The 18,463-nt window shown below is 53.5% G+C and overlaps 1 protein-coding gene across 1 annotated transcript in view; it reads left to right on the forward strand.

Moving 5' to 3' along the window:
• Positions 1-11,364: 11,364 nt before the first annotated feature.
• Positions 11,365-18,463, forward strand: part of LOC307195047 (protein-arginine deiminase type-1-like) — a gene marked incomplete at both ends in the record, with an annotated part of 32,338 nt that continues 25,239 nt past the window's right edge. Inside the window, one exon of the mRNA XM_079938696.1 lies at positions 11,365-11,456. Coding sequence (XP_079794822.1) covers positions 11,365-11,456 — 92 coding nt within the window. The remainder of the gene's footprint in view (positions 11,457-18,463) is intronic.

Below are 18,463 nucleotides of genomic sequence, written 5' to 3' on the forward strand. Positions count from 1 at the left end.
GAGCCCGTGGAATTGGGGGCATCTCTTTCTGCTTGTTTGTAAGACCTGTGTTGTCAACTCTGCATCTGCCTGAGACTGTCCCAGGCCCCCAGAGCTCCGTGAGGGCACGGGCTGTGTCCCACCCCAGCACAGACGGCGGGGCAGCACTATGGGGGTGTGTGGTGCCCCTGTGAGCAGCCTCGAGCCCTTGAGCTATTGCCCCCACACCCTCTGCCTCCCTGGGTCAGGAGGCAGGGGCAGGGGGACCAGGCAGACGACCACACTCATGTCTATATGCCGCCTGCCCCCAGAAACTGTGGGTGCTGTGTCCTGAAGACTTGGGAATCCTGGGATCAGCTTATGAGGAATCACAGCCACTTTGGAGAGGGGAAGCAAGGACCTCGGGCCCCAGACAGCACGTGGGCAAGGTGAGGATCATGAAAGGCAAGCCTGCGGACCCTCAGAGACCATCAAACCATCCCCTGTCCCCTGACATAGATAGGAAAACCCAATCAGGGCTCTGACCAGTCTGAGGGTGTTTCCCCCTTCTCAGCCCAGGTACCCCAGGACAGGGACGGATGCAGAGCACATAAGAGCCATCAGCCTTGGGGGCCAGGGTGACGGCAGGAGCACGAGCTCAGAGTCACAACTGTCCTGAATGAGTTGTATGACTCTGGGAGGCAGCTGCTCCTCTCTGAGCCATGCTCTGTTCACCTGTAACCGCCTTTCTGGGGTGCAAGGGACCACGGTGAGCTGTGGTGAGTGCTTAGAGCAGAGTCTCAGTGTGTGTCCTCCCTCCCCTCCTCCAGGGGGACCGGGCACTTTGGGGGAGCCTCAGGACACACTTTGCTGATGTCAGCAAAAGTGAGGGGTGTAGGGACAGCCACCCTGCCTCTTATCTGCATGGGAGGCTAGGTTGGAGGGCAGGGGTTGGGGAGCTGGAGTTGCCACAGCCAGGGACCTGGCTCTTGGCGTTACCAATCAGCATTCTTGGCCTTCCCCAATCAATAGAAATTGATAAGAAGACAGACAAGAAATTCAGGCAAGGCTTTACTGGGGCTCCTGCTGCAGCAGGAGGGAGCGAGAACACTTGCTGGCTCACTGAGGAGGGGTGAGCTGGGTAGGGGTGTGTCCAGGGGTCAGGCCGGAGGGGTGGCTTAGGGGGTCTGCCCTCCCCTTTGGTGGTGGTGTGCGCGGAGGGCATGGGCGGTACCCTGCTTTTGCTCCCGGCTCTTCAGAAGTGGCAGCTGAGTTTTTGGTCTTTTTGTATCTTGCTGTCCATCATTTGCCCCAACTGCACATGCACGCAGTTATTTTAGTCCCTTATAGTTACTTTGTATTTTGTTGCTCAAGGAGACATTTGTCTGTGTGCCAGCACTGCAGCAAAGGGTCCCAGGTCCCGAGTTTGGGCAGCTGGTCCCAGAAAAGGCAGTGGGAGGTGAGTGGGCAAGACGGATGTGGCGGGAGGTGTTGACAGCTTCTAGGGCGTTGGCCATCTGATAAGCCCTGTAGCTTCCTTGCCAAAGACTTCATGAGATTTATTTGTTTTCTTTGGAGCCAGGTAAGGTGCCAGGTGAGCTGGTTTCCAGCCTCGGCTTTGTGGCTGGCTGCTTTGTGATCCAGAGCCAGTCACCACCCATCTCTGGGCCTCAGTCTCCCCGTCCATGACCTTCCTGCCTGCTCCCTAGTGCTGCTGGATCCAGTTTATTTGGCTGAGTCGCCCGATGGCTCCCAGCCTCAGTTTCTTCATCTGCATAGTGGGGATAAACACAGCTACCACCTGGGAGATGTGAAGGGGGTTGTCCCCTCAGCACCCAGTCCAGGGACACAGTAGGTGATCAGTACCTGTCCGAGTGCAGGGAGCAGGGGGCTTGGAGGAACAGACCCTGGGGGAGCAGGAAGCCGAGAGAGGATCTTGTGGGCTCTAAGACTCCCTCCTCCTCTCTCCTCAGTGTCTCTGTGCCTTTCATTCTCTCTTGGTTTCGGTCCCTTGCTCTGACTTTCAGCCTGTCTCTCTCCGTCTCGGTCTCTCTCTGCATCTCGCTCTGTCTCTGTCCCTGCTTTTCTCTGTGTCTCTCCTCCTCACTCTCTCCCTTTTGTTCTCTGTTTTGGGCCTTCTTTGTCTCTGTCTCTGTTTTTCAGACTGTTTCCTTCTGTTTTTCTCCTTCCCTTTCCCACTCTCTCTCCTCTCTGGAGGTCCTCTGGCTTCATTGAACTGCTGGGCCAGGTGGGGTGGGGAGAAGGCCGGAGCTCTGCTCTCAGGTGACACTGGGGTCCCTGAGGATGCTCAGTTCAGTGCCAGGGTCAAGGAGATAAAGGCCAGACAGCCCCAGAGCTCTGTTAAGGGATGGCTGGAACCTCTGCCTGGGGAACGTGGGGGCTTCTGACTGGCTACGGAATCTATGGGATGGGTGGCTGAGAACACTTGTACCACTGTGAGTCTAGATATTTTCATTTAAGCCAGCTTCCTGATCCCCCAGAGCCAAAGGCCTGGCCATTCCCTGTCCCTCTGAAAGGTGACGTCTTGTCAGAGGGACGAGGAGAATGTGGTTGAAGCAGGTGGTTTCCCAGGGCAGAGCCTGTGGGGGTTACTTAGAGAACAGAACACTTCTGGAAACCAGAACCATCTGGGAGGGCTTCCTGGAGGAGGTGGTCTATGAGGGACCAGGAGGGAACCTAATAGGCCCGGGAGCTCAGCCTGTGCTAGGTGCTTTATTTATTTATTTTTCAATATTTATTTATTTATTTGGCTGCACCGAGTCTTCGTTGCAGCACACAGGATCTTCAGTTGCGGCTCGCAGGATCTTTAGTTGCGGCATGTGAACTCTTGGTTGCAGCATGTGGGATCTAGTTCCCTGACCAGGGATCGAACCCGGGCCCCCTGCGTTGGGAGCTTGGAGTTTCACCCACTGGACCACCAGGGATGTCCACTGTGCTAGGTGCTTTAGAAACCTCCCTGGTTTCTTCTTCTGCCGGGTGGGGATAAGCACAGCCACCACCTGGAAGATGTCGAGGAGAGTGTGTTGTAAAACCCAGCACCTGGACCAGGTGTGTACATAACGAGTCCCTTTTTGCAGATGAGGCCAAAGCATCCCCAGAGGGGTCAAGTGGCTGCCCGTGGTCATGTGGCCAGCGAACGGTGGGCCAGGGCTGGACCCATGCTCTGTGCAGTGCTGGTACTGCCTCCCCAGCTGCTGATGCCCCTGGATCCGCAGCGCCCCTTCTTCCCTCCCTGGACGTGGGGTAAAGAGAATGGGTTGTGTGGCCTTGGATCAATTGCTGGCCCTCTCTGGGTGTATCACCTGGGACAAATCAGACCAGTGGCTTTCTGAGAGGGCCTGAGGAGCCCCAGGCCCCCATACTAGGGCTGCAGGACCTATTGGAGGGGGAAGGAGGTGAGCATGTGGGCTTTGAGCCCCTACCTTGCTTGGTCCCGAGGGTCTGCTCTTTAATCTGTTTTAACTGTGGCCTCCTGAACTTCCAGGTTCTCTGTAAAGCCTCCTATTTCCCTGAATTTCTAGGATCGTACGTACCCCCCACTCCTCTACCCCAGCCATCAGGGCCCCCCCTGCCCCCAGGCTAGCCCCCGACCCCGGAACTCAGGCCAGGCCAAGGCCAGCAGGGGCTGGATGGCCTGGGTCCCTGTCCTGGGAGGCTCCAGGGCTTGAAGGGCTGCCAGAGTTGGGTGGCCAGTGTCCAAAGGACCTTAATGGTGTGAGGTGTCTGGGAACTGGTATCTCTTGGGTCCTCCTGCCATCAGGCCTCTGTGCGGGGGTCTGGGATCGGGGCTGCTCTGGACCAGCAGGCCAGACACAGGACAGTCTCGCCTTCCCAGGGCAGAAGCTGGGGGTGCATGTGACGTAACAGGAGAGGCTGAGGCCAGTGGCCCTGCAGCCTATAACAACACAAGAGCTGCCCTGGCTTCATCCTCCTTGGAGGCAGCGGAACATGGTGATCAATACACAGTCTCTGAGTCCCATGGATGGGGCTGCAGCTCTGCCTCTGTCCTCATTAGCAGGACACCTTGGACGTGTTGCTTAAACTCCCTGAGACTAGACTTCCTTCTCTGCAAAGCAGAGGCAACAACAGCGCTTGTCTCCTAGGTTTGATGCAAGAAGAAAAGATGATGCCTGCAAAGCGCTTAGTTGGCACGTCTTAAGTGCTCAGTCAGCGCTGGCTCGCATTCTTACACTCCCTTCCCTCCGTGCATGCATCCCTGGTCCTCAGCACATCCCCTTATTGTGGCTTTTACAAAATGTCCTCGTGACAACGCGTTCACACGTCCACGTTCCCCATAAACCATGCTTTCCTATAAGGCAAATTGGGATCTGGTCTTTCTCATCTATTCTTGGCCCGGCCCATGGTAGATGCCCAAGAAATGTTTGTTGAATAAATGGGTGATTGATTTTGGCAAGATGCTGAACCCTTCTGTACAGTGGTTTCTCCAGTGGGAGTCTTGGCTGATGGCGTCTCGTCAGTAACATAGCTGGTGAGAACAGCAGTTGGACAGGTCAGATGCAGATGGAGTGTCCGACGACTTGAGAATCCAAGTGTCTAGCTCTGAGGTTGATTCTCTCTTACTCCACATTGCCTCCACCCGGCTGTGTCTTTAGAGGCACGTCACTCCCCTTCTCTGGACCTCTCAGTCTCTGTGTGTTCTGTGAGGCCCGCAGACCATGTTTTCTGGAAGGGCCTGCCTAGATGTGGAGTTCAGCATTAGGGGACGCCCCCTAACACATTGCTGTCCCCAAGCCCCTTTCCAGGAATGATTCTCCAGCTCTGGGTAAGCCGGTAGAAGGTGTTGAATCCAGGCTTATTCTCACAGTGGGATGTCGGTGGTTGCCAGGTTGGCTGACATTCAAAGGTATTGAATCTCTGCTTTCTCAGCACAAGGAGGAGCCAATATCAAAGAGGATACCCCCAAATCCTCTGCCACTCCCTATTTAATCAAAGGTTTGGATAAAATAAGGATGCTCATAGAGGAGAGTTGGAAGGATACAAAGCACATATTTCTATAGACAGTCCCTTCCCCAATCTACCTGTGAATCAAGCCAAACCCAGCCATAGCGATGTTGTGAATCACTTAGTTTAATATTCCACCCTTGCCCCATTTATTAAACTACACCCAGTGGTGGGGGCATTTCTCGCAGTTCTCAGGGCCTGGAGAGCCAGGCTTCTATTCCTCAACTGGTTTAGTTTTAACTTCTGAGCACCATGATTCACAGAATTGATTGCATTTCCTTTTTTTCCTGGGCCACCAGGAAACTCACAGCTAAGTCTGCCAACCAGATAGAACGTCTCTCCCTGTCTTTTTCTTTCTTTCCCACTCTTTGACTTCATTTTCTCACTTAAAAAGATCAGTCACATCCTGGATGTATTTTGTAAGCTGTCTCAAATCCTTTCTGTTAGGATGTGGGCTATGAATCCATGAAAGAAGTGGAAGCATTGAGTCTTCCTGTGGAGTGGATGCTGGAGGAAGAGACGTGGAAATGGGGAAGGGAGAGCAGGAAGGCTGCTGATGGCCAGAGGTTCATGGAAAAGCCCAGGTCAGGGAGCAACCCCCAGGAAGGGAAGGAGTGCAGCCCAGAGGAAAATGATCAAGACAGGGGCCAGGTACTGAGTGAAGGAGGCTCGTCAGGGGCCTGGTCTGGGAGCCTTGAATGCCAGGCTACGTTTCTAATTTTTTCTGGCCGCACCGCGTGGCTTATGGGCTTTTAGGTCCCTGACCAGGTATCAAACCCAGGACCCTGGCAGTGAGACCACCGAGTCCTAACCACTGGACTGCCAGGGAATTCCTAAATTTCTATTTTTTGAGGATCCATTCTGCCCCAGGCACTTTACATATGTCCTTAATAATTTCTACATTATTCCAGGCTTTATGAATTAGGAGACTGAGCCTCAGAGAAGGTAAATCATTTGCCCAGGGTCCTGAAATCTAAGAAATGGCAGAGCCCAGGCTGGAACCCCAGACAGCAGCCCCCAGCTGTAGGCTTTGCCCACCTTCCTTTATCCTGGGACCATACGGAGCTGTGGAAGGCTTCTCAGGGGATGATGTCATCAGATGTAGGTTTCAAACAGATCACTGCTGCCTGCAGCGTGGAGTGCAAGTCAGTCTGGGGTCTGGGGGACCAGGAGGCAGCTCAGGTCTCTGCTGAGAGATGATGGTGGCTGGGACCAGGGTAGCAACGGGGATGAGGGTGGGGACAGAGAGGATGGGGTGGGGTCAAGAGAGATTTGGGAGGGAGAGCAGACGGGTCAGGTGGTGTGACTTTCGATGCTGGCGGTGGGGAAGGAGAAGATGTGCTGCGGAGGCAGCTGAGTCGGCCACCTGCGGAGATGGGGCTGATCTTACCTGACCACAGCCCCGCAGGCCTAGACCTTGCCCAGTCCAGTCCCCCCACGCGGCGGAGCCATAGATGTCCCAGAGCCGAGGAAGGAGTTGGTGATTCCTGAAGGTCCCTGGTGACCTGGGCTGGGGTTTCGGGGCTCTGAGGGGACAGTGTGGATCCAGTTGGGTGACTCATGGCCCCCTCCACTTCCTGCCTTTAGAGCCGCTAGCCCCAGGCGCTCTGGCCCTGCAGGAATTGGTGGGAATCCTGCCTTCTCACTATGGCTAAGTCAGAGTAATAGGGAGAGAGTAAAGGGACAAATTAAACAGTTAATCCCACTGGGGGATTGTAAGTAAAGAAAAAAGTATGGGAGACCCCTGTAAGTTAATGATCACTCAAGAAAACAGGTTTGCTTAGCCACAAAAGCAAGCAAGCTTGCTTAACAGTGAAACAATTCAACAGAAGCACGAGACATGCCCCAAAACAATAAAACAATGGTGGCATGAGTCCCACATCCTGCCCAGTGAGCTCAGTAAGTTAATGACCCCTAGGACGTGCTCTCTGCACACATAAAAATCAATCATTTACAGTCGTGGCTTGACCACATAGGGACAAGAAAACTCCCTGGCCCAACTTGGAGGAGGAGCTGATGATGGAAGCATGACATCTGCTCAAGAATGAGGAAGAAGGTGGTTATTTCCTCCTCCCCACTTTTCCTTTGATTATAAAACTGTAGCCCACTAACTTCTTGGGGCGTGGCACCCTCTTGCCCATTCGCTTGTCAGCTTCACAAGCGTCCTATTCTAATAAATCACTTCTTATCTATCACTTTGCCTTTCGCTGAATTCTTTCTGCTCTGAGACATAAAGAACCGGGGCTTCTCAAAGCACCCCCAAAATGCCACCTACTGGTTTCGAGAGCCCTCGGGGCCCTTCCTCCATCCACCTGGGGGTCCAGGATCCTGCTCTGGGTATCAGGGGCACAGAAGGGTGTTGGGGGTGACCTGGGAGGTCCCAGAGGGGTGTGTCCATATAAGAAACTGAGAGGACTCAACAGGTGGTGAGAACTCTGATTTCTAGAACAACACCTATATACAGAAAGTGCCCAATAGATGTTTTATCAATGAAGAAATGAAGGAAGGAAGGAAAACCTTGGATCCAGTGACTGCTATGTCATCTCAGGGATGTCATTGCTTTTCTCTGAGCCTTGGCTCACCCAACTGGAAAATGGAGGAGTTGGTCTGATGGTCTCCAGGAACCCTTCCAGCTTGAAGCTGAGGATTCTGGAAAGCAGAGGGAACTGTTCCCGTGGTGCTCAGGGGTGTGGGGCATGGAGAAAGGCCACAGGGCAGGGTGTCTAGGAGCTCAGCTCTGCAGGTCCTCCCTCCCTCCCTCCCTCCACTGTTGTCCTAGGAAAGCTCAGGTACAGACTCTGTGTGTGTGTGTTGGGGGGGGGCTCCCCCAGAGTGGAAGAGCCCACAGCTGGTGTCAGCTATCATGGGAACAGCTCAGAGCCCACTCTGACTGGTCACAAGGCCCGAGACAGGCAGGTTCCAGGCCCCGATGGTGCCAAGACTCACCTGGGCCCAGGTAGCTTATCCCTGTGGGCATCATATGACTTCCCCAACCAGAGTTATACCCTCCTTACCCAGCAATTCATAAACAGTCAGTGCTGGGGTCTCTAACTAAAGGCCCAAGGGTCAGGTCTGACTTACAAATGAGTTAGTTTTGCTTGAGCCATAGTGTTCTGCTTTTTAAGAAACATTGAATTTCAATACATTGGGCAAAGCAGGCTCTATTCCCTTTGCCACAGTCGCCACTTGTCCCTATTGTCTTGTACTTGGTAGCTTCACACATGTTATCTGCCTGACCCCTGAAGGCATTTGGAAACTCTGAGCTCGATCAACAGCCCTGCTTTGTGGACAGGGAGACTGGAGCAGGGAGAATGGAATCCTAGATGACCTAGAGGTTGGAAGAGCCCTTGAGATCACAAAGGTCTCATTTTCAGATCTCTGTCCCAGTATCATTTCTTTGGAGACCTTTCCTGATCAAAGCAGCACCCCTATCCTCTCTGTCCCGTACCCTGCTCTGTTTGTCCTCATCACCTCCTGACATCCCCCTCTCTAGCCTCCCAGTTTATTCTCTGTTCCTCTTGCTACTCTGTGTGCCCCATGAGGGCAGGGACTTGGTTTCACTGTTGTATCCCTAGTGCCAGAATAATGCCGGCGCATGGTAGGTGCTCAAAAAAATTGTTGAAGAATGGGGAAAATGAGGCGCTAGGCATGGTAGCACCAGCCCCGGAACCCCTCCCTGCTACAGTTTCCCTGGGTGGTTCCAGGGACGTCCTGGAGTTGTGCTGGAGTCTCATGGTCACCCAGCAACCCCCAGGCCTCTGCCCCTGCACAGCGCTGTGTTTGGAGGCAAACCCAGCTGTGTCCTACCTGCCAGAAGGGAGAGGGGCCATGACGTCATCTGGCTCCCCCACCCCTCCTCCTCCCAGACCTGACGAATCATGCCTGGAATCCCAAGTACACATAGACCACAGCCTGGGTGTGCAGGAGGTACCTTTTGTGGGTTGTGGGCAGGGCAAGGGTCTGGGCAGGTCTTGGTGTCTTAAGTGTTCTCAGAACCAGAAGAAACTAGAGGAAGGGAGCAAATTGCAGAGGGTGGGCAGGGAGACTGGGAGCAGGAAACTCTTCTTATTTTTCTTCCAAGAGAGACTTTATTTTTTTCAAAGGTAAAAATATTTGCTTATAAAAACTGAGCACGAAGAAAAGGTAAAAAGGACACGCTCTTCTTCCTCCCAGGTAGAGGCCTCCACAGTATAAGCCCCTCTAGGGTCAGATGGCCTGGGCTCAAGTCCTGGCATGACCACTTTCCAGCTATGGATCTTGAGAGGGTCTTTACTTGTCGGTGCCTCGATTTCTTCTTGTAAAATGGGGATATTTGTGCTCCTCTCAGCCTCTCTGCCCACTCTCTGCTATTGCCTCCTCCTTTCCTCCAGCTCTGAGTACATTTCTTTTTAAGACACCACGATCTGCCCAGGCCCCTACCCTGCCCACAACCCATAAAGGACACATCCTGCACACCCAGGCTGTGGTCTGTTTGAACTTGGGATTCCAGGCCTAATCAGTACCTGTCAACCAGTATTGTCGTGAGGATTAGATAAGTAGATCCATGGAAGGGGCTTAGAACTGTGCTTGGCACACAGTGAGGGCTATGGATGCGTTTGCTAGCATCTCATCATCACCTGTCATCGTCATCACCATCATCATCATCACCATTGGCCTCACCGTTATCATCATCGTCTTTGCAGACAGCTCTTTATGCACCAACCTGCCTTCCTCCCTCTTTCCAATATCTCCACCCACCCATCCACCCACCCACCCATCCACCCACCCACCCATCCATCCACCCACCCATCCACCCACCCATCCATCCACCCACCCACCCATCCATCCACCCACCCATCCATCCATCCACCCATCCATCCACCCATCCATCCATCCACCCATCCATCCACCCACCCACCCATCCATCCACCCACCCATCCATCCACCCATCCATCCATCCACCCATCCATCCACCCACCCATCCATCCATCCATCCACCCATCCATCCACTCACCCATCCATCCACCCACCCATCCATCCACCCATCCATCCACCCACCCATCCATCCACCCACCCATCCATCCACCCACCCATCAATCCATCCACCCACCCATCCATCCATCCACCCATCCATCCATCCACCCATCCATCCATCCACCCACCCATCCATCCACCCATCCATCCACCCACCCATCCATCCATCCACCCACCCATCCATCCACCCACCCATCCATCCACCCACCCATCAATCCATCCACCCACCCATCCATCCATCCACCCATCCATCCACCCATCCATCCACCCACCCATCCATCCATCCACCCATCCACCCATCCATCCATCCTTCTCTAATGGGAATATCCCCACATGCTCTTCAGGAACCTGTTTTATACACTCCACATTACATTACAGATAAACAAAATGGCTCAGGTCCTGGTTAATGGGGAGGGGTGAGAGTGATGGAAACAAAATCATTGAGCATCCTTGAAGTGCTGTTTTGCTGGGTTCCGTATCCATGTGGCAAATCTAGACTCTGCCTCAGTGCTTTTGGGTGTAATGAACTTTGCAGATCAAGAACACTTGCAATCAGGTATGTTGGCAGTAAGAAGGATCATTCCAGGAAGATCTTCGAAATCAAAAGTAACCAAGTAAACGTCTATGCCATTTGTGTGTTTCCCATCTCCCTAATCAGTCTGGGCATTTCTGGAGGTGGGGACTCTGTCCCCTCATACAGACTCTTCCTGTAAAATGAGGAGACTAGTAATAGTTGCCAGGCTTTCTTCTAGTGAATACTAGGTGCCAGGCACTGTGCTAACCCTCCTACACATAGCTCATGTAATCTCCACATCAACCCAGTGGAACAGGTACTACGGCTACAACTGCCATCTTCTCCGTGGAGAAACGGAGCCATGGAGAGGTTGAAGAACTTGCCAAGATCATAGGTTCTAAGTGGCGGAGCCGGAACAGTCTGATTGCACCGTGCTTTTATGTGCGAACTGATCCCTTAACGTATGACATAAGATCTGCAAGCCACTTAGCCAGCACAGAGCCCTCAGAAAATGCTGACATCGTTACCCTGTGGATTCAGGCACTGAGAGTCTGAGGATAGAGGGGAAGCTAGAGAAGGGGGGACGGGGGCTGCTGGGGAGCTTGTCTTCTGTTGACAGCTGAGCCCTGCTCCACCAGGGGTCCCCGCTTCCCCATCCCCCAGAGACGCCTTGGGTGCCACCTCCCTCAGCCTCTTGGATTGACAGGCCCAAGTGAGGCGGGATGGGCATGGAGGTGGGGACCGGGCTCAGGCAGGCTAATCAGGTCATAGTGTGAAATAAAAGGGAGGAGGAAAGCACCGAAACTTCAGAACTCACGCTCCTTCCTGGAGACGAGGTGCCTAGGAGAGGAGCTAGGAAGCCAGGGCGCAAGGAGACTTGGAGCCTGGGGGACAGGATGGCCCCACAGAGAGCTGTGCAGCTGTCCCTGAAGAAGCCTACCTACGCTGTGTGTGTGGTGGGAATCGAAACATACGTGGATGTTTACAGGTGAGAGCCGAAAGCACCCACCTGGCTGCTGGGCTGGAGGACCCGCGGCAACGGCGTGGGCGCCTGGTGGACGAATGGGGCATATTGGAGGATGCTGACAAGAGGTTGTTTGGACAGCAGAGCAGAGGGACTAGGATATCAGGTCCATCTTGGGGCTCTGGCTCCTGGCACCAGGGTCAAGCCTTTGGCCTCAAGCCCCTGGATGAGTGTTCCAGCTCTGAGCCCTGGGGCCAGACTTTAGGGTCTGGGCTCTGCGTTCTGACATCCCAGTGGAACTTGTGTGGAGCATCAGAATGAGTTGTTGCTCAAGACGGGGGACAGGACTGGTCTCCCCTGATTTTGCCCTCAATTTCTTGCCAACCCATCTCTCTGAGGTGGGGAGGGGCAGTGTGTGTGGTGCAGCTCGTTCCTAGAAGGCCAGCCGGGGCGACTGGGATCAAGACGGAGTGGTTAGGGAATGATTCAATGTGTTAATGAAAGAAAAGAACTGGGATAAGCCTGGGGCTTATGTTTTGATGTGTTTTTTAATAAAGGAAAAGAACTTGGAACAAGCCTGGGGCTTGTGTTTGCCGGGAGGATGATGGTGATTATGACACTGATGGTACCTCTCAGGGCAGTGGAAGCATTAGCTGCCCCTGTTGGTCCCAATACTTCCTGGCCTGGCTTTACCCAGATGGAGGTCCAGGGACCTGGCCCAGTGTGAGTTTCCCCACCTGGCCATTGAGGAAGTTGGTCTTGGGGGTCTTTGGGGGTCTTTCCAACTCAACACACTCTCTATGAGCTCCATCTCTACTGGATTGGATGGGACCAGAGACCCTGCAGATGGGCAGGGGGCAGTCAAGGTGAGAGTCTCCCTCCCAGAGTAGGTGGGGGCTGAGGTCTGTTATAAGGTGGGATCTGAGTTGGGCCCAGCTTCACCTGGCCTCAGGGGAGCCTCTGCCCCAGAAGACCTCCCTGCCTCCCTCTCTGGGGCAGTGGCCTGGGGCTGGGGAGGGAGAGCCAGGAGCCCTGGGAGGCCAGACCTCGGCTCTAAGTCATGCTGGGGGCCCTGGCGTGGGGCTGGTTCTCTTGCATCTGGGTGGCTAACAGAGATCCCATTTTCCGCTGCCCTTTTATCATATGGTTGCCAGACTTGGCAAATGAAAATACAGGGCACCCAGTTAAGTTTACATTTCAGATTTTAAAAAATGCTTTTTTTTTTAGTATATTGCATGGAACATACTTTTTTTTTTTTTTTAAGGCTGTTTAGCTGAAATTCACATTTAGCTAGGCATCCTGTACTTTATCTGGTAACTCCGCTTCAACATCAAAAGTAGGGAAGAGGTCTCTGGTGAGCCCCTATCTTCCCGATTCCAGACCCCTGTTCTCATCCCAGGGGATGGCTATTTCTGGAAGGTAATTTCAGAACCTCAGGCCCTACATGATAGGTTGTGCTGCTGACTGAGGACAGAAGCGTTTGACTGGGAGCCAGGAGACTTAGGTTCTGGTTCTGGCTCTGCCACTGACTTGCTGTCTGGCGTGGGCCAAGCCACTGGCCCTCTCTGGGCCCTGGCAGGATGAACTGAGCCCCCGATTCAGTTTAGCGTGGCGGTAAAGCACCCACTCTGGACTTGGACAGACTCGGGGCCTCATCGTAGCTCCACTGGTGGCTGTGGGACCCCGGGCGAGCTGCTGCATTTCTCTGAGCCTGTTACCTCATCTGACAAATGGGGAAGCAACAGCACTGATGTTAATGGCTTAGGGGGAGGATGAGTGTGGGCACGCATGTGTAGGGCCCTGGCTCTGTGAGAGTGGGAAGTGCTTACCGCTCTGGCAGCTCTGTGGGTTCCCTTTCCTCCACTATTTGTTCTTCCCATCCTGTGTCAGAGGGTGGAAGGAGCAGAGGACAGATCAGCGGGTGTGTGGTGGGAACATGGGCGATGCCATCTGTAAACTCCTTTGGGGTCACCAGATGCTTTAGCATGCTCAAGTGGGGGCCGTGGCCCAGCCGAGGGGAAGCTGCCTGGTTGTCTGTAGCTGCTGTGCTCTGGCCGACTCTGGGAGAGGGGGCTGCTCTGGGGTCCTGAGGGAGCACCGTGAGGGACCTGTACCCAAGAGCCCTTCAAGAAACGTCACCCCTGGTTGGACCTAGAGTCTGTCATACAGAGTGAAGTAAGTCAGAAAGAGAAAAACAAATACCGTATGCTAACACATATATATGGAATCTAAGAAAAAAAAAAAAGGTCATGAAGAACCTAGGGGTAAGACGGGAATAAAGACACAGACCTAGTAGAGAATGGACTTGAGGATATGGGGAAGGGGAAGGGTGAGCTGGGACGAAGTGAGAGTGGCATGGACATATATACACTACCAAATGTAAAATAGATAGCTAGTGGGAAGCAGCCGCACAGGGAGATCAACTCGGTGCTTTGTGACCACTTAGAGGGGTGGGATAGGGAGGGTGGGAGGAAGGGAGATGCAAGAAGGAGGGGATATGGGAACATATGTATATGTATAACTGATTCACTTTGTTATAAAGCAGAAACTAACACACCATTGTAAAGCAATTATACTCCAATAAAGATGTTAAAAAAAAAGAAACTTCACCCTGGACGTTGGTAGTGACTAGCATCATAGCCACGGAGAATCTCTAAACTAGAAAACAGAAGTTTATTCTGCAGCAAGTTGGTTTAAAAGTAGACCTAAGGAAGAACTTCCAGCCACTGAGGTCTCTGATAGGTGGAGAAAGGTGATATAGAATTGTCAAGACAGGTGGAGGAAGGGGGCCGTGTGTTGACAACCTGGGAAGGTTTAAGAGGAGCTTGAAGCTCACTCCAGGGCCTTGGCTGTCTAGGATGAAGGGGCTGTACTTGATGATGAACTTGGGGCTCTCCCACCCCCAGTGCCAGGTGCCTGGCTCCAGCTGAGGCTGAGCAAGGGGCCTCTGTTTGGCCTTGCTGGTAGAAGGCAGAAGCCCCCCAGAAGAGGGTCACCTGTGCTGGTCACCTGAGCTGCCCAGACTCCCAACCTTCCAGAGCCAGTGGAGATGGGCGTGTGGGAGTCATGGGATGTGATTCATTCCCCCATGTGCTCTCTAGGCTGGTTATTTGGGGGTAATTGTGTGCCCCAGGGGGTCCCAGCCCAAGGAACCTTAGAAATCCCCTGACTCAGCATGCTCTGCAGATCCTACACCCTCACCCCAGCGGGCTAGCTCTCCACCGCGAACCCCTGGGTTTGGCCAGATGGCCCTGGCTGTCTCTGTCCTTTTCTTGAAGGTGGTCCCCAGAGGACTTATGCCAAAAAAGAGGGGGTGTGGCATGGGGAATCCATTAGCCGTCCAGCCTGGCGCTCCCTGGCTGCCCAGAGGCCAGAATCAGAGCCCCAGGCTGGAGATCACATGAACATTTACCCTTAGGGATGGAGGAGAAGGCTGGCTGGGTGGGGCTCGGGACGATCTCCTGGAGTTTTTCTAAGCCTCCCCCAGCCCTACACAAGCCTCAAAGCCAAATAGACTCTTAGATCCAAGATGACTGGAATTCCAGGAGCACAGGGAAGGGGGTCTCTGTAGGGCCTCTCAGATGAGCCAGAGAAAAGACCCAGACCACTTCTCTTTTCTGGGGTTCCCTGTATTTCAAAAACCCAAAATGCCAAAACAGAGTTGTAAAACTTGTGGTCTATATATTCTTTTTTTAAAAAAATAAATTTATTTAAAAATAAATAAATAAATTTATTTTATTTACTTATTTTTGGCTGTGTTGTGTCTTCGTTGCTGTGCGTGGGCTTTCTCTAGCTGAGGTGAGCAGGGGCTACTCTTCATTGCAGTGCACGGGCTTCGCACTGCAGTGGCTTCTCTTGTTGTGGAGCACGGGCTCTAGGCTCGTGGGCTTCAGTAGTTGTGGCACACAGGCTCAACAGTTGTGGCTCGCAGGCTCTAGAGCACAGGCTCAGTAGCTGTGGCGCATGGGCTTAGTTGCTCCGCGGCATGTGGGATCTTCCCGGACCAGGGCTCGAACCTGTGTCCCCTGCATTGGCAGGCGGATTCTCAACCACTGCACCACCAGGGTAGTCCTGATCTATATATACTTGATGTTTACATTAAGTAAATTAATGCTTTTAACTTGCGAAGAAGTACAATGAAACATAATTGTGCTCCTCAGGGATAATTACAGGATTAAGGCCAACACTAATTCATGATGAGTGACAGGCTCTGAGAGCCGGGCTGGGACCTGGATTTAAAACCAGGTGAGGATCTCCTCTCCTACTTGTTCCGTCCTGTTGCTGTATCGCATTCCTTCATTGGAAGTGATGTTAATGTTTAGATTCGAGGGTTCTTGGAGATTATGAGGCCGGGGTCCCCTGTAAGGTCCACGGAGCCAGGAGAGCCAGGGAGTTACAGGATCTGGATGTGAAATGGGGCAGTGTGAGCTCTTGAAACGTAAAATACTGGCATCAGAGAGGGTACCAGAGGTCAGCCGCCCCCTAAGTCTACAGTTGTGCCTGCCTCCCTGGTCCTCGTTGCTAACTAACTCCCATTTTGAGACCTGGGAATCCATTCAGACACTCTTCCCTCCCCTCTTCTGGCCCTATAGCCCCTTCCCTGTCCCCGCTTCTCCTTCCCATCATTTTGGTCTTGGAACCTCTCCTCATCCTTGACTGTCTCCTCTTCCCCCTACTGCTCCCATCACTTCCAACTCCACTTCTCTCTCCTCCCCCCAATCCCCGCCTTCCTCTCTTGGTGGCGGGCCCGGGGCCAGGCAGCGGACCCCAAGAGAAGACTCGAGATGCAGGGAATGGAGGGGTGATCGCTCACCCATGATGTAGATGCCTCCTTGACCCCCAAAATGCTTTCCCTGTGATGTGTTGTCCTCTCCTTTGCTATGTCCAGAGAAGCTTCCATTCCCTCTGCTGTGGCTAGAAGCAGCCGTTCAGCTCTGCCAAGTGGTCCTGATGCTCAAAGACGTGTGGGCGGTGGGGCTGAGGCTGGAAGGAACTGGCAACTCCACACCCAGCCAAAGACATCAGCCACCTGGGGAGCCCAGGAGGGGGACCTCAGCTGTGGGCCGGGAGCAGTGGGGGCGATTCCAAATGCTGCCACCCAGGGGCGGGTGCCGAGGGAGCTGGGTCCGGCCGGAACTTTTCAGGAGCCTGGCCTCGCAGCAGGTACAGACCTGAGTTGGGTCTCCAAATGCACCCTGGGCCCCAGAACAGAGAACCCAGTCACTCTGCATTTGAGACCAAGGCCACCCGAAGTCCTGCCAAGCACTTCTCCTGCACACCTTCCCTGCCACGTTTACGACCCTGCCTATAACCCCACATTTACGACCCTGCCTGTACCCCCACGTTTACGACCCTGCCTATACCCCCACGTTTATGACCCTGCCTATACCCCCACGTTTATGACCCTGCCTATACCCCCACCTGGGTCTCCATCGCTGTGCTGGGAGAGTGGGCAAAGGGAAGGCCAGAAATCCCTCAGAAGGATCCTGCAGAGGGTGTGGTCTGAGCCAGGCTGCCAGATGTAGTGAAAGGGTGGGCTGGGGCTTCCGGACCTGGACAAGAAGGAAGACTGGGCTCTGTGCAGCCTGGGCCCCAGAGGAGGAAGCTCCTTTGGAATGGGGCCTCTGAGAGTCAGTTCGATGACTGCAGAGAACAAGATGGCTGGTAACCAGTCATAACCACCAGTTAGGGTCAGGCTGGTCCTTGCAGGCTGTGTGACTTTGGGCCAGTTACTTAACCTCTCTGAGCCTGTTTCCTCCCATGCTAGATGAGGATAATATCACCAGTTAATTGTACCTGTGAATTTGGCCCCCATTTTACAGATGAGAATTGCATAATCCACGGAGCACAGCCATACAATTTCCCATCTTGCAGATGGGGAAACTGAGGCTGAGAGGGGAGAAGTGACTCATGATTCTGACTTTCCATTCAGGGCTCTTCTCTTAAGGATGTTCTGGCCCCCAGCTCCTGTTTGCCTCTGCTGGGAAGGCCCGGGGTGGAAAGCTGCCACCCCCCATCTCTAGCCCCCATCCTTGGGCAGGCAGGGGTCCACTGAAAGAAGGCCTGGCCAGCCCTGCCCTCCTTGCAGGCTCTCTGGGTGTGGCCTTAGCTGAGCAATGACAGGGCATAAAGCACCCGTGATTCTTATCTCTGGGAAGGAAGGAAAGAGGGAGAGGACATAGCTACACCCTGTGCCATTCTACACTTAGGGGAAAATCCCTGCCTGTGATGTGGGGTCTGCCTGTGATGTGATGTCAGCCATTGCCCTCCCCAACCTCTGTCGGCCACAGCCAGCACCCAGGGAGGACCAAGGAGGAAGCCACACGGGGGCCTGAACTTTCTGTGACCTTTGCCCTGCTGTGGTCACTTGACAAATGTTACTGGTCACCTGCTCCTTATTCAGCTCTGTGCTGGGCTGAGGCACCTGGAGATGATATGACCCACCCCCGCCCCCGAGGGGCTCCCACCTTAGTCTGGGAGCTAAAAAACCTTCAGAATGTGGACGCTAACAATTGCATCGCTAACCGGGTTTGGGGTCAGGTCTGAGAGTGAAGGGAGATGGAAGAATCCTATTCCCCAGGGTCTGCCTCCTCCCCATGCCCCTTGTGACAGTAATGACAATGGTGACAGCACCATCTTCAGCTCACAGTGCTTGCTGTACTATCTCAATTAAATCTCACAACAAGCCTATGAGGTAGCGACTACTACGATCCCCATTTTGCAGACAAGGAAACTGAGACACAGAGATGTCAAGAGACTTGCCCAAAGTCACACAGCCAACAAATGGCAGAGCTGGGATTTGAACCCAGGTTTGCCTGATCGCAAATTCTATGAGCTCAACCCCAAGAGAGCCCATTATTGGGGAATTTTCTACGTTGTTGGGTTGGTGCGAGGGGTGGGTGAAGGCAAGGCAGAGGGTGAGCTTTGGAGTCAGACCCTGAGTGGGGTCACATCTCAGCTCTCCATTGTCGCCCCGCATGTGACCTCCCTCTGAATTTCACATCATCTGTAAAATGGGGAGAAGGATAATA

The sequence above is a fragment of the Stenella coeruleoalba genome, assembly GCF_951394435.1.
Source record: "Stenella coeruleoalba genome assembly, chromosome: 1".
Taxonomy (NCBI): Eukaryota; Metazoa; Chordata; class Mammalia; order Artiodactyla; family Delphinidae; genus Stenella; species Stenella coeruleoalba.